Source organism: Tursiops truncatus, chromosome 16 (genome assembly GCF_011762595.2).
Source record: "Tursiops truncatus isolate mTurTru1 chromosome 16, mTurTru1.mat.Y, whole genome shotgun sequence".
Taxonomy (NCBI): domain Eukaryota; kingdom Metazoa; phylum Chordata; class Mammalia; order Artiodactyla; family Delphinidae; genus Tursiops; species Tursiops truncatus.
Genome location: NC_047049.1, coordinates 72766669 through 72780249, shown reverse-complemented (window position 1 = coordinate 72780249; position 13581 = coordinate 72766669). Strand labels below are relative to the sequence as shown.

The 13581-nt window shown below is 50.1% G+C and overlaps 1 protein-coding gene across 11 annotated transcripts in view; it reads right to left on the bottom strand.

Annotated features, from left to right (window-relative positions):
• Window positions 1-6659: 6659 nt before the first annotated feature.
• Window positions 6660-13581, bottom strand: part of RASGEF1A (RasGEF domain family member 1A) — a 276356-nt gene continuing 269434 nt past the window's right edge. For all 11 annotated transcript variants that reach the window (XM_073793596.1, XM_073793593.1, XM_073793591.1 and 8 more), the window contains 9 exons: window positions 12842-13063; window positions 12159-12233; window positions 11709-11801; window positions 11120-11222; window positions 10952-11031; window positions 9995-10186; window positions 9246-9369; window positions 8753-8825; window positions 6660-8428 (listed from right to left, as the gene is read on the bottom strand). In XM_073793596.1, coding sequence (XP_073649697.1) covers window positions 8404-8428; window positions 8753-8825; window positions 9246-9369; window positions 9995-10186; window positions 10952-11031; window positions 11120-11222; window positions 11709-11801; window positions 12159-12233; window positions 12842-13063 — 987 coding nt within the window. In that variant the 3' untranslated portion in view covers window positions 6660-8403. The remainder of the gene's footprint in view (window positions 8429-8752; window positions 8826-9245; window positions 9370-9994; window positions 10187-10951; window positions 11032-11119; window positions 11223-11708; window positions 11802-12158; window positions 12234-12841; window positions 13064-13581) is intronic.

Genomic DNA, 13581 nt, shown 5'->3' with positions numbered 1-13581 from the left:
CGCCTTACTATGAAGTCCATATTTTACCCACAGATCTGCAAAACCACTCTCATCCATCAGATGTCATACACACACAGGTCTGCTCCTGAGCTCTCATCTGTTCAGCAGATTAGGCTGTCTCTCACCACGTTATCACATCACAGTCTAATATTACTGTAACATTATAGGAGTTGATAATTTCTGAGAATTAATCCGCTCACCTTGTTCTTGAAGATTGTCATGGCTGTTTGCAGCCTTTGTACTTTCATATAAGTTTTAGAATAAGCTTGCTAACTTTAATGAAAACTTGTGAATTTTTATTAGAATCTCATTGAATCTATAAGGTCACTTTGGGGAAAATGTACATCTTTATCTGATCCTTGAACATGACCTTATCTATTTTGGTCTTTATTGTCTTTCAATTAAGTTTTATACTTTTTCACACAGTGGATTTTTGTGTATTATTTTTTGAGATTTTTTTTCTAGGTAGTTTGCATTTTTTATGCCATTGTAACTATCTTTTATTTATTTTTATTGTCTATTGCTGGTATTTAGAAATCAGACTGATTTTTGTGTGTTAATTTTTGTGTTCAGTTGCCTTGCTGAGCACAATTGTAATAATGTATTTCTAGTTTCTTTCGCATTTTTCTGTTATCTATGAGTAGTAGAAGTTTTGTTTCTTACCAATTTTTATATCTTTATTTTTCTTGTCTTACTGTGCTTGTTAGGATTTGTTGTGCAGTGTTGACTGGAGTGATAGTAGAGGACTTCCTGCCCATATTTCTTATTTCAAGGGAGACATTCTCAGTGTTTCATCAGTAAGTATGGTATTTGCTATAGGTGTTTTTATAGATACCCTTTATTAAGTTAATAAAGTTACCTTCTATTATTACTTGGCAAGTTTTTATCATGCTTGAGAGCATTTGTCAAATGTTTTTACTATATCTTTTGAGATAATTATATGATTTTTTCCCATCTTTAATATGTTAAGTTGATGAATTAGGTTAATTGCCCTTGCATTCTTGGGGTCAGTGCCAATCTGTCATGATATGTTATATTATCCTTATACATTGCTGGATTTGGTTTGCATGCATACACAAACACATATTTATTTACATATTTGTATATATTTGTGGGGGGGTGTATATTATATATGTACTTTTTTCAGGTGTTTTTCATCTGTGTTCATGAGTAAGATTGCCTGTGTATATACTTCCTTTCTCACCCTTGGGCTTTTCTATTAAGGTTTTACTAGCTTATAAAATAAGTTACAGGTGTTCCTTTGTACTCTGTTTCTAGAAAAGTTTTGTAAGACTGTAATTATTTCTTCCTTGAATATTTGACAAAACTTCCTGAAAGCCACCTGGGCCTGAACTTTTCTATATACTAAGATCGCTGATCACTGGTTCAATTTATTTAATGATTGTGGAACTGTTCAGATTTTCTGTTTCTTCTAGTCAGTTTCGATTGAGTTCTTTTAGGTAAGGTGCTGTTTTCTAGGAATTTATCCTGATAAATTTGAAATTTTAGATGAAATGTACAAAGTTGTTTGCCATTTCCTCTTGTTATCTGTGTAATATGTATGTGATCTATAGTGATAGCTTCTTTCTCATTCCTGATACTGTTTATTTGTGCTTTTCTTTTTTCTTGAATAGTCTTGCCAGGTGTTGGCAAATTTTTCTCAGTCCTTCCAAATAACTGACCCCCTGCCAGCCACATATGAGAGACCCAGTTGCTTCACATTCTCCCCAGCACAGTATTTTCAGTGTTTTTAATTCAGACTCTTTAATTTCTGTTGGGTGTGTACAGTTATCTCCTTTTGAGTTTAGTGTAGTTTATCATCAGGGAAATGATGTTGAGTATCTTTTCATATGCTTATTGGCCATTTGGATATCTTGTTTGTGAAATGCCTATTCCATTTTTTTGCCCTTTTTCTTTAATTGGCTTTTTTTTAAATTGGTGTGTAGGAGTTACTTATATATTCTGGATATGAGTCTTTTGTCAGATTTATATATTGCAAATATCTTCTCCCAGGCAGGGGACTGTTCTTCATTCTCTTAATGTTATCTGTTAATAAGCAAAAGTTCTTAGTTTTAATAAAGTCCAGTTGATCGGTTTTCCTTCTTTTATGGCTAGTGGTTTTGGTGTCCAGTTTTAAAAACCTTTCCTACTCCAAAGTAAAGAAGAAACATTCATGTTTTCTTTTAAATGCTTTATTGTATTGCCTTTCATATTTAGATCTATGATTCATATAGAAATAATTTTTATATAGTATGCAGTAGGAGTCAAGATTCATCCTTTAGCATTTCTTTTAGTGAAGGTCTGATAGCAAACTCCATTTTAGTGTATAAATATCTTTATCTCATTTAAGAAATATTTTTTGAAGTGTTGAGAATTCTAGGTTGAGAAATCTTTTAGCACTGTCAACTTTAATACTACAATCAGTTATTTTACCAGGAAAAGCGAGTTTATTCGGGAATAGCCAGAGGAATTGCAATTCTGGGTATGTGAACTACGGTGGACCGTAGGCAAATCAGAGAGCAAGGAAAGGAAACTTGCTTCTCTAAGGTAAAAGGGGGAATTGGGAGGGACTGTATTAACCCAAGGGTCCCTTGGAGGAAGCTGGGAGTTCAAAGTATGGAGGCTTCTCATTGGTGGGCTTCTGTAGTCTCTGACTGGCTGGCCTGTGCTCAGGGGAGAGAAGTTTTCTTCTTCCTGGTTAGTGGTAAAGCGGGCAACACCTTTCTGTGATGGAGATGTTTGCTCTCTCTGTAATTGGTGATGTGTAGCTAGGTATGAGAACTCCCCCTCCAGGCCTGTCCCAACTCTGACTCTAGCTCAGGTTTCTTTAATTCCACAGCACATTGATGTTATTATTCCACTGTCTTCTGCCTTCAGTTATTTCTGTTGTGAAGTAAGCTATCAGCGTAACAGTTGATAACGCCTTTGAAGGTAATCAACCTTCTTTTTCTCCAGCTGTCTTTAAAACCTCTTCTTTATCTCTGTTTTGTATCACCATGATATGTCTGTGTGCAGATTTTGTTTTTGTTTTTTGTTTTTTATCCTGCTTCAGAATCTTTGGGCTTCTTGGATTGTCTTTTGTCAATTCTGGAAGATTCTCAGCTATTTCATTTTCATTGTCTCTGCCTTGTTCTCTCTCTCTTTCCTTCTGTAACTCTGATAACATACGTTAAACCTGTTTCATATTTTCCAATCTTTGTTTCTCTGTGTTACATTCTGGTAATTTATACAGAATTTTGTCCAAATGGATTTGGAAAAGAACCAAATAGAGCATCTAGAAATGAAAATGAATTTTTAAAATCCAATAGGTGGGTTTAACAGAATATTAGACACAGCTAAGGAGAGACTTTTAAAACTAGAATATAGGTTAGAATGTTTGCTTCTGCTGAGTAACTTAAGGACAGTACCAGTTCAGGGCCATGTTAAACTAAATTCTCAGCTTAAAGTTTTTTTGACCAGTGTGATTTGTGCTGCAAAACTTTGTAAAACTCACTGACTTGTGGTTATAAATTATCAGGGGCAAATTTTCCCCATCTCCATTCAGTGCCGAGGTTCAAATCAGGCAATCTTCCTTAACCCCCTCGGTGGGGTTGGAGTAGGAGTGCTTTATTTCAAGTTCACTGTTACACTGAGGGGTGGCTTTTTGGGATGTCAGCTTTATGGGCTAGGGTCTCCTATTTGACCCTTCTTCTTGAGCAAGTTCTGGACTTCCTTCTCTATCTCCCTTGTGGATTGGAAAGTGAAGCTCTGGGTTTCTCACTTGGATGTTAAAGTTTTGCATAAGTTTATTAGTCAATTTCAGTAGGCACGCACTTAGTCTTTCATGCTGCCAGAAATGAACAGGTGCTTAACTTAAACTTTCTTATATTCTTGACAACATTGTCCCCTTAACATTGTTGCTGAAGATCCATACCTGAGAGTCCTGGGTATGCTGAGATAGAAGCGTGTGGGGTTTGAGCAGCAGCCCTCCACCTTCCTCCTAGTATCATGAATGCCTTTTTGAGAATAAAGATAGAAATTATATTGGCATGATCTAAGGTTACCAGCCTATAGGTGGATAGTAAGTTTTTCATTTAGAAAGTAGTTTTGCATCCCAACTTCGCGTGAATTTCTTCTATTTTTTTTTAAGATTTTTAGTTTTGTTTTTTTTTAATTTATTTTTGGCTGCGTTGGATCTTCATTGCTATGCACGGGCTTTCTCTCTAGTTGCGGCGAGCGGGGGCTACTCTTTGTTGTGGTGCACGGGCTTCTCATTGCGGTGGCTTCTCTTGTGGAGCACGGGCTCTGGGCGCGCGGGCTTCAGTAGCTGTGGCGTACGGGCTTAGTTGCTCTGCGGCATGTGGGATCTTCCCAGACCAGGCCTTGAACCCATGTCCCCTGCATTGACAGGGAGATTCTCAATCACTGTGCCACCAGGGGAAGCCCTCTTCTCATATATGTTTATATGTTGGTTATATTTGACACTTAAATGATTCTTTGGTAATGTTAGAATATATTTGTATTGACCAGGACTTGAGTTGTTCCTTTGAGCAGGGCACTTAATAATCCTTTGCTTCACTTTTCCCAGAAGATTCCTCTCTCTGTGGGAGAAGTGGCATTCAGTTTCATCAGGCGTGCCACTGCTGGTACACAGCTAACACCACTTCTAATGCAGTAGGCATTGCACTTTCTGCCATATAACATTACAACAACCCATGATATCAAGAGTATTGTAATTCCATTTTAATCATGGGAAAAATGGAGGCTTAAAAAGGCAGACAACTTGTCCAAGGGTACCCAGCTGGGAACTGGAAACTAGGACTCAAATCCGAAGAGTTTAGCTCTCGATTCCTTGCTCTTCCACTTACCCCGTCTTGCCTCCCTGAGGAACGTGACACGTTTTACAAATGTGTAGGTGTAATAGGTGTATAAAAATCTTAGTTTTGTCACAGAAGTCTCTGTGGCCTTAGTAGAGATTCTTAGCTTATCTTCCTGTCACATCTGATGCTTTTAACAGGTTTGCCCCTGAAACGTGTGTGTAAAGTGAAAGGTGGTAACCCTCAGTCATCCCATGGCGTTAGGAGCTGCACACTGCGCTGGTCGCTGGCCACACAGCTACACGCCAAGAGGCTTCTACACAGAAAGAGCTGAGGCCCTAGTGCGCGAGACGGATGCCGACAGCATGTGGTGTGGATGGTGGGGCAAGGCCGGAGGAGCACGAGCGCCACTCACCAGGAAGATGTAAGGAGGCTCAGAGAACGTGTGTGGGAGAATGGGGTGGCAAGTGTACTGGAGAAGGTGCACGTGCACAGCATGTGAGTCTAGTGCCCGAGCAGCAGCGTGCCCCTGGGAGAGGTGGGCAGGAGCCATGTCCTGCAGAACCCTACCCACCAGGAGAGCTTCTCCAACTTGCCTGGGCTCCCCGCTCCCATGTTTCCCATTTAGCAGGTCTGCACAGGGGCCCAGAGAACATCTCAGACAAGTTCCCAGTGTTGCTGCTGCTGCCAGGCTGGGACCCACACCTTGAGAAGCACTGCCTGGAGGAACCACCCATGGGTGAAGGACAGGGCCGTGCCGAGCCAAGCCAGCTCGCGTCCTGCTCCCAGCTCCACATCCAAGATGCAGACCAGATGATGTGCTGCTCCTTCTTCAGCTGAGGTAGGTAGAAACTTGCAAAAGTAACTTTACCAAGAAAGTAAGGAGGCCCTTACATGGAAGGACCTAAAAAGTGTTGTCACTTACCCAGAAGTCACTTAGGCATCCTCACAGGGGTCCTAGTTTGCTCCACAAACACCTGAGCACCTACTGTGTGCTGTTACTCCGCAAGGCACGTGGAGCAGCAGCAGGTGATGAGGCCCCAAAGGCCTCGCCTTCTGTCCACTAGCTATTTAAACGTATGTAAGTTTAGAAGTTCTGTTCTTCAGTCGCACTGGCCACATTTCAGGGCTCAGTCCCTCTGTGTATCTAGCAGCACTGTACTGGGTGATGCAGTACAGAATACCCCCTCAGCACAGAAAGTGTTCTGCTGGGTGCTGCTGCTCGAACAGGCTGAGTTGGCCCTGGAGGAGCAGAGCCAGGTCTGGCGAGCTGTCGTGGGCAGACCTCATCCAGCCTGGGCACTGGTGACAGGGTGGCAGTGGGAGACAGGCCAGAGAAGAGCAGTGTCTCAGTTCTTTTCCTTCAGTGCCACAAGCTCTCGTGTGCCCCTCCACAAATCCCTTTTATTTAGTGCTCCTAAGCGTGACCCATTGAAACGGAAGGAGAACCGCGCAGCAGAAAGACGTCGGCAGGCACTCCCCAATGTCCCCAGCCCCCGGAGAGACCCTCAGCACCCGTGGACACTGAAGGTTCTTGTTAGTCCCTGCAGTAAAGGAACCTTGAGAGTCGTTTAAGGTAGGCTTCCTGAACTGACATGACCATGTAATTCAAGGGGCTAGTGATATCCTTCTGGATCTTTCTTTGAGGAAAGCAAAGCAGCAGAGAACATGCCTCTTATACAGCTTTGTTTTGTTTTGCAATGTTTATTTGAAAAGCCCTTTGTCAGAATGTGGAGGTGAGAGCTGCCTGCTCCATCTCTGAAAGGCCCGTGGTGGCCCTGGCAGTCTCGTCCTCCCCCCTGGCCCTGGCATCCCCAAGCCTCCTGCCAACACAGAACCGCGCACAGAGAACAGGCACACGAGGGGAGCAACATGTTCTTTTATTGATGCAAGTACGTCCAGTCACACCAACAGTTGACATCCTTTATTATTATAAAGTACAGCTTTATACGCAGAGTTCATCTCGAAATACCAAAACATCATAGGGTATGTGTCAAATTGGGAAAATAAAGTAGCAAATGTAGCACTGTGTCAGGTCGGTACTAGAACTGATGACCAAGTGAAGCGCACACTGATCTGAAAGCTCCTTAACACATGGACAGAAAAGGTTCTAACATTGTATTCCAAATATATATTCTCAAGTTTTAAACCTTTCTTTATCTCAAATACATAAACAAAGCAATCTGTACTGTCAATATACAATATGTACTATCTAGAACGTCTGGAAAGTGCAAAAACACTGTGACAATACAGTGTAAATATCCTTGCTCCACCCTGGGCTGAGGGCGACATGAGCAGCGGATCATGGAGCCACCTCCCCCTGAGGCCTCGCCTTCACATCTCCAGGCTCTCCTAGGAGTTTTGGGAATTAGCAACTAACTGTCCTTACCCAGGCCTGCCCGCTGGAGGCTCCGGCGGAAGCCAGCCATGTGGAGAGAAACAGGGTGAGTAGTTCCAAATCTGCTTGGATGGAATGACAGCCCCGCCATGAGGGAGATACAGTCAGCATGGATTGCCCATTTCTGGCCTTGGAGGGAGCAGGGCTGTCACTGTCCCATGGCCGGGAAGTCAGAAAATGGAGAGTACTCCTCGAGTTCGGGTGTGGAAAATACCTCCAAATGTTGGGCAGCTTTACGTGAGTGGGCTCCAGCAGATACTGGCCTGGCTAACCTTCCATGTTTCACACTCCGTTAGGGGAGCTCAATCCCCCACCCAGAGGGAAGGAGGATACTGATTTGTAAGTTGCTTCTTTTGACTTTGTACTTGAGTTTCAAGATGGCTTTATACGTCCCCATCCTTAATTATACTTTGTATTCGCTTCATTACAGCTAAGTAAGTGTGTCAAAGTTACAGCCTGGAAAACGGACAATTCCATGACTCCCTCCTTACGTTATTTTAGATTTTCTCTTTTCCTAAAATGTAGGTGAAGAACAATTTGCCAGACATCTTCCAACAGAAAATATGCTGCCAGGTGTCCCCCTGCCCTCCCCCCAACCCCCATAAATCCCTGATAAAGGAAAATGAAAATGTAAACTTTGGAAAGCCCGTATTCAAGGTTCACTTCTGGAAGTACGCAAATGAGACCTCCGGGCCACCCGAGCCCTTCTTGCCAGAACCTTGTGGGCCTGCGCTTTGAGGGCAGAGCTTCCCCGGTGCCTCCAGCGGCACTGGCTGCAGGCGAGAACGGGCCTGCCAGAACCCTCTAAGGCACTCACCCCGACATCAGAGACACTGGCTGGAAAGGAGGCAGGGCTCACGTTGGTTTTGGTTGGGTTTTTTTAAGTATTTTTTTGTAAGATGTTTGTTAATAATCAAAAGTAGAAAATAAAAATCTACATTTCATTAGAATAAGATGTTATCATGGATGCCATCTCCCATGATACTCTTTCCCCACCCCTCCCCAAAGCAGGGCCCTGCCCTGTCATAAACAAAAAGCTTTAAGTGCCAAAGGTTGATGCATGAAATAATTACTTCTTTTTTTTCATAAAAGTTATGTACAAAATGGACCCCAACCAGTGAGGCCGCATCTCAGCCCATTATCACTCAAGATTAAAACTCAGTACGTAGGTGTGCTTAATCCCAGCGTCTGCAGGCTGCATCCGTGCCTTCAGGCTCTGTTAAGGAGAGTGGTCCTAAAGGTGAGCAGGGAACGAGGAAGTGGTCAGGCGGGCAGGCCCTTCCCCTGAGCAAGCAGAGGGCAGGCTTGTGCTACTAGGGGAAGGCCCGGCTGCCTAGAACCGCCCATTGAGGGAGGGGTCAGGGACGTTCAAACCCCAAGTCCTCAGCCTGTACCGGGGATGCCTTCCTCTCCCCGGTCTGCGGAGAGGTGCCCTCGGCCGCCTTTCAAAAGGGCAGACCCATCATGCCTACCCCCACCCCATCCTTTCCCTTCCTTGTAGACTCTGGTATGGGGCTGGTCTTGGGGGCTCACCGGACTGCTGCTGGAGTTCTCCTACCTGAGGGTCTTCCAGCTGTCCTTTTCCATGTGGTTCTCGGGACCTTCACTTTCGAAGGAGGCGATGAAGAGAGCTGAGAGACGAGAAGCCCCGCAGAAGCCATGTCCACACCCGGTCAGTCTGCCTCCCACCCCAGTTATCCCTTCTCAAACTCTCCCTCCCAGGGTGGAGCGAGGCCCGGGAACGAACTCCTAAACCAAGGGGGCAGCAACTTCGGGCCTCGGCTGGTCCACAGGCCTCTGCTGCATGGGGTTCCTGGCAACCTGCCTGGGGACTCAGACGTTTCCTGGTTCTGCAGCACTGGCCCAACCACGTACTGGCTCTCTCAAGTGGCCTCGGGAGCCTGATCTTTTCTTGTCCTTATCCATGGCCCACCCTCATGCACTCACCCCTGTGAGCTGAGCTTCCCCAGCATAGCATGGGAATAACAACCCTGGAAGAGCACCCTGCCCGAGTCAGGGTGACCTCTACAGTGTGCAGAGGTGGACCTCACCTTCCTCGCTGTAGATGGGAGCCGTCAGCAGGTAACTCTGAATCTTCTTGTCCTTCTCGAAGGGACACTCTACCTGTGTCCATGTCATGAACTCATGGATCTGTCTGGAGATGTCCCAAAATTTCTGAAGGGGCAGAAGACCAACTGGATGTTCATTTGTCACCTTAAGCTTGAAAACCCTGGTTAGGGCAGGGGACGTAGGCTCTGGCTTTGGTCAGCTGATCATTTCCCTGGTCCCAGAGAGACTGGACGGTGGCCCTACAAAGCTGACTCCGTAGCCGTGGAAGTACTCTGTACAACAGGGCCAGCCGGTGTCTCCAAGGCCATTCAGTCCTGCCCTCCGCCTGAGCCACCGGGCTGCAGCCAGGTCTGTGCTTCTGCTGTGCATGACCCCCAAGAAGCCCCTCATCTGTCACTCCAGGCTGAGGCAGGCGTCCCAGCCACACCCAGCACAGCCCCACCAACCAGAACACCCCAGGATCTCACTCTGGGGCCCTCGGGCTCCTAGCACTGTAACCAGATCATCCACCCAGAACTGGGGCCACCCTCATACCTTGAGGTCACGGCACCCATGACCCACCCTGGAGCCTTCAGTCCTAAAAGGCCCTTCTGCCACAGGGCCTCGGCCTGGCAGCTCTCATGGCACAGACGGATTCTGCCTGTCCTAAAGCAAGGCCAGGAAGTCTGCCCTACCCTGTGCTGGGACAGCCTGGCCCCCTCCCCTCAGACCACAAGGGGGCTGAGCTGACCTTGAAGTTAATGTGTCCATTGGGCAGGTGGTTGGTGTGGATTTTGTGCAGGAAGTAGATGTCCTTAACGAAGAGGTTGAACACAGGGATGACGATCTTCTCCCGGCTGCTATTGGCCATCTGGGATCTCTGTGTGGCCCCCTGCAGGGCTGTGCGGTAGTTGCAGAAGTTGCTGGATGGGTCCATGTGGTGCTGTGGGCAGACGGGAGGATATGGTGGGCACTGCTCCCCCTGCACCCCTCAGAGCTGCTCAGGAGGCCCCTTTACAGGAAACAGCTCAGGGTGGCCCTGTACCGTCACCAGAAGAGGCCGCCTCTCCAGGAGTGAGCACAGGGGAAGGAAGCCCAGAGGCACGTGTCTGAGCACTGGGCTGGGACTTTCTGGCTTTGGGTCCAGGCATCACGGGGCAAGCTGTAGAGAAATCTTGAAGCTCACACACACCTCCTCCCTGCCCTGCTAAGTCTGGGTCTCCCCTCCTTCCTTTCAAAACCTTCCTTTGCCCTTGTGCTTTCACAGACACCTCCCAAACCTGACCAGCTCCACAAGACACACACTTGCAAAAACTGGATTCTCTGATCAAATACATCTGGTCAAGGCTGTAGACTCGCCTCTCAGCCCCTGGGCCCCCCAGACGGTCCGAGACCATGGAAGTCGAACGAGAAAAAGGCCAGTCTCTGCTTGGTCGGCACTGCCCAACCTGGGGCTGTCGGCCTGCTTTTGCCGACAAACTCCTTGATCTTTCCCCCAAGCTTTGCTTTAGGCGATGCCAGTTCTGACTCAAGGCCCAAGGGCCGAGGAGAGCATGGGCTACCTGCCTTCTGGGGGCGCCGCGGCCAGGTCAGCGGACACACCCAACATCAGACGGCACTCGGGGCAGCAGGCCCTCAGCAAGGGATCAGAGCGTGATGGGACGCCCAGCCCTCCTCAGGCTGACTCGGGACAAGACAGGGTGCCTACCTCTAAGACGTCGAACTTGGCCGTCTTGACTTTGGACCAGGTTTTCTTCAGCCTTGCCACAGGACTGAGGTTCATGCCAGCTGCGGGGGGGGCGACAGCTAGGGTCAGGGCGGGAGGAGATGGGCCACACCGTGCTGGAGGGGGAGCCCCTGGGGCCCGCACACTCACAGATGATGGCCATCATGGAGTTGAAGTTCCCGATGTTGAAGCACTCTCGGGCCACATCGATGAAGAACTCCAGCATGCGAGTCCGATGCTTCTTCTTCACCACCTGGAGGGCAGCCAGACTGCTCAGCGCGGTCCCCACCAGGGGTCATCCCCTACCACACCAGCCCCCAAAGGGCAGTGCCCTGGGCCTAGGGAGGGGCCTCCCCAGGAGGGAGCTGCCCTGGGCCCTCAGAGCTGTCATGCCGGGGGTGGAGGGATTCTCGCAGGCTGCAGAGGCAGGAAATGCAGCCGTGGCATTTTCGATGCTGGGCAGAGAGGCGGGAGGGTAGTCTGAGAGGACCAAGGGAGACCCAGATGAGCTGACAGGCCATGCTGGGCACAGGCTGCCTCCCCGGATGGGTCTCTGTTGTAATTTAAGGCATTACTGTTGGGGGTTGGCGCTCCCAAGGCCCTGGCAATAAAAACTTCCTATCTCCACTTGCAAAGTTCCGTCCCCTGCGGGGTACAGGGGTCAGAGCCCCAGGCGGCACGGTGGGGTCAGGAGGAGATGAGGCCGGCCCTGCTGCTGTGTGCGCTGCACGGCACTTACCCGGCACACCTCGGTGGCCACCAGCATGCTGAGGCAGTTGAACCAGTTGTCGTAGGCCTCCAGGCTGTAGGTCTTAATCAGGTCTCCTCGGCACTGTGGGGACACAGCAGGTCACAGGGAGCCCGAGGACCCTGCCCGTAGCTGCCGCCCCAGCCCCACCCTCAGAGCCCTCAGAAGGAGCTGTGGCCAGAGGAGGAGGGGGGTGGCTGCTGGACTGGCCCCCTGGGCCCGCCCGGGTCTCCCAGGATGCCCCCACCTGGCCCTCCAGGGCTCCCTGGCAGCATGCAGCACCCTGCGTGGCTGTCCACTGAGCTGTGGGGCAGGCGCTGCAAGGCCAGACCTACGTGCATCGTCAGGTTGTGAGGCCCGACACTCCGGAGGCGCTCAGGCGTCTGGGCAAGGCCCCCGCACCCTCCCCCGGCCACCCTGGAGCACGCCGCAGCCACTCACCCTATGCTTGTCCCGAGAGTCCATGTGGCTGACGATCTGCATCAGGTCCTCAGGGTGGATGCTGCTGACCCTCTCCTGGATGAAACGGGGAGACAGCCCAGGAGGAGTGACAAGCCTGCCACCCTCAGGCAGGCCCCACACGCAGCATGGAGGGCGTGTCAGAGCAGCAGTCACGACCTCCCTGCAGGCGTGCCCCTCAGCCATGGCCCCTCCTCGATCAGAGCACCCAGACAGTGGGCAGGCCCCCCAGATGTACCCCAGGGTCTGGAAGGCCCTCCCCTGGGAGGCGAGAGCCTCAGCAGCGGCTGCTATGTGCAGGGCCCCTGCCCAGCCCGGGCACAAGCAGGATGAGGGGACGGGGCGGGGAGAGCCGTCCCCCTTGAAACCCTTCACCTCTTCCCAAGCTGCTCTTCCATCCTGAGGCCACTGCAGTCCCCATCGCCCCAGCCCCTCCCGTTAACATGGGGCTGCCGTGATCCTGGGGACCCAGGTACCAAGAAACCCTCTGCTCAGGTGGACACACAGCCGCCAGAGGCAGCGCTTGGGGCTGCCAAGCGGGCTTCCCGACACCCCGGTCCGGCCGGCAGGGGAAGGCCCTGTGGTGTCATGTTGGGAAGGTGCCAGCGTGAGCATCAGTGAACACGCCCCAGCCCATTCTGGGAAGGGCGCACTGCAGCACTAACCAGCTCGATGTGAGTCAGCTGCTGGGCCAACACCAGGGGGTCACAGCACACGCCCAGGATGTCCTTCTGCGCGGCTGGCGGCTTGGCCTTGAGGATGGGCCCTTTGTCCATGGCCGGTGAGCGGAGCTTCTCACGCAGCTCCTGAAGCTGGCTCCGGGCAGCCAGGGACAGCAGCAGGCTCTGCGTCATTTGGGCGATGGCCTTCTTCACCGTGCCATTCTCCTGGGAGGGGCGGGGGTGGAGAAGGTGCTGGCCTGGGCTGGCAGCAAGACCTGCACCGCGCCGGAGGAACCCATCTCATCTCCAGGGACGCGTCTAACTTTGAGCCCACGTCCCCTACCCAGACCTGCCATGAGCACTTGGGCCTCTGACGGCAGAGTAGGGCACAGTGTGGGCTCTGCCGAGGGCTGCAGGGGAGGGTGACTCCACAGCCGTCCTGAGGAGAAGGGAGCTGAAAGCCAGGGCTAGGCTTCTGGGTATGAAAAGCATGGCTTTCTGGGTGGCGGCCAGCTGAGCTACTTCTCGTGGCCTTTCCACCGTAGGGGGGGCCCACGGTAGGGACGAGGGACTCCGGAAGGGCTTCCTCCAGGACTAGGAGCCTTCCTTCCCTGGGTGGGAGCAGCCCTGGCTCTGCCCCACTCTCCCTGGGCTTTGAGCCCTCAGGAAGGCAGAAAGTGCTGAGCACACGGAGCCCAGGCTCCCGCAATGGGGGCCGGCGGCAGGACCAACCTCTCTGGAGG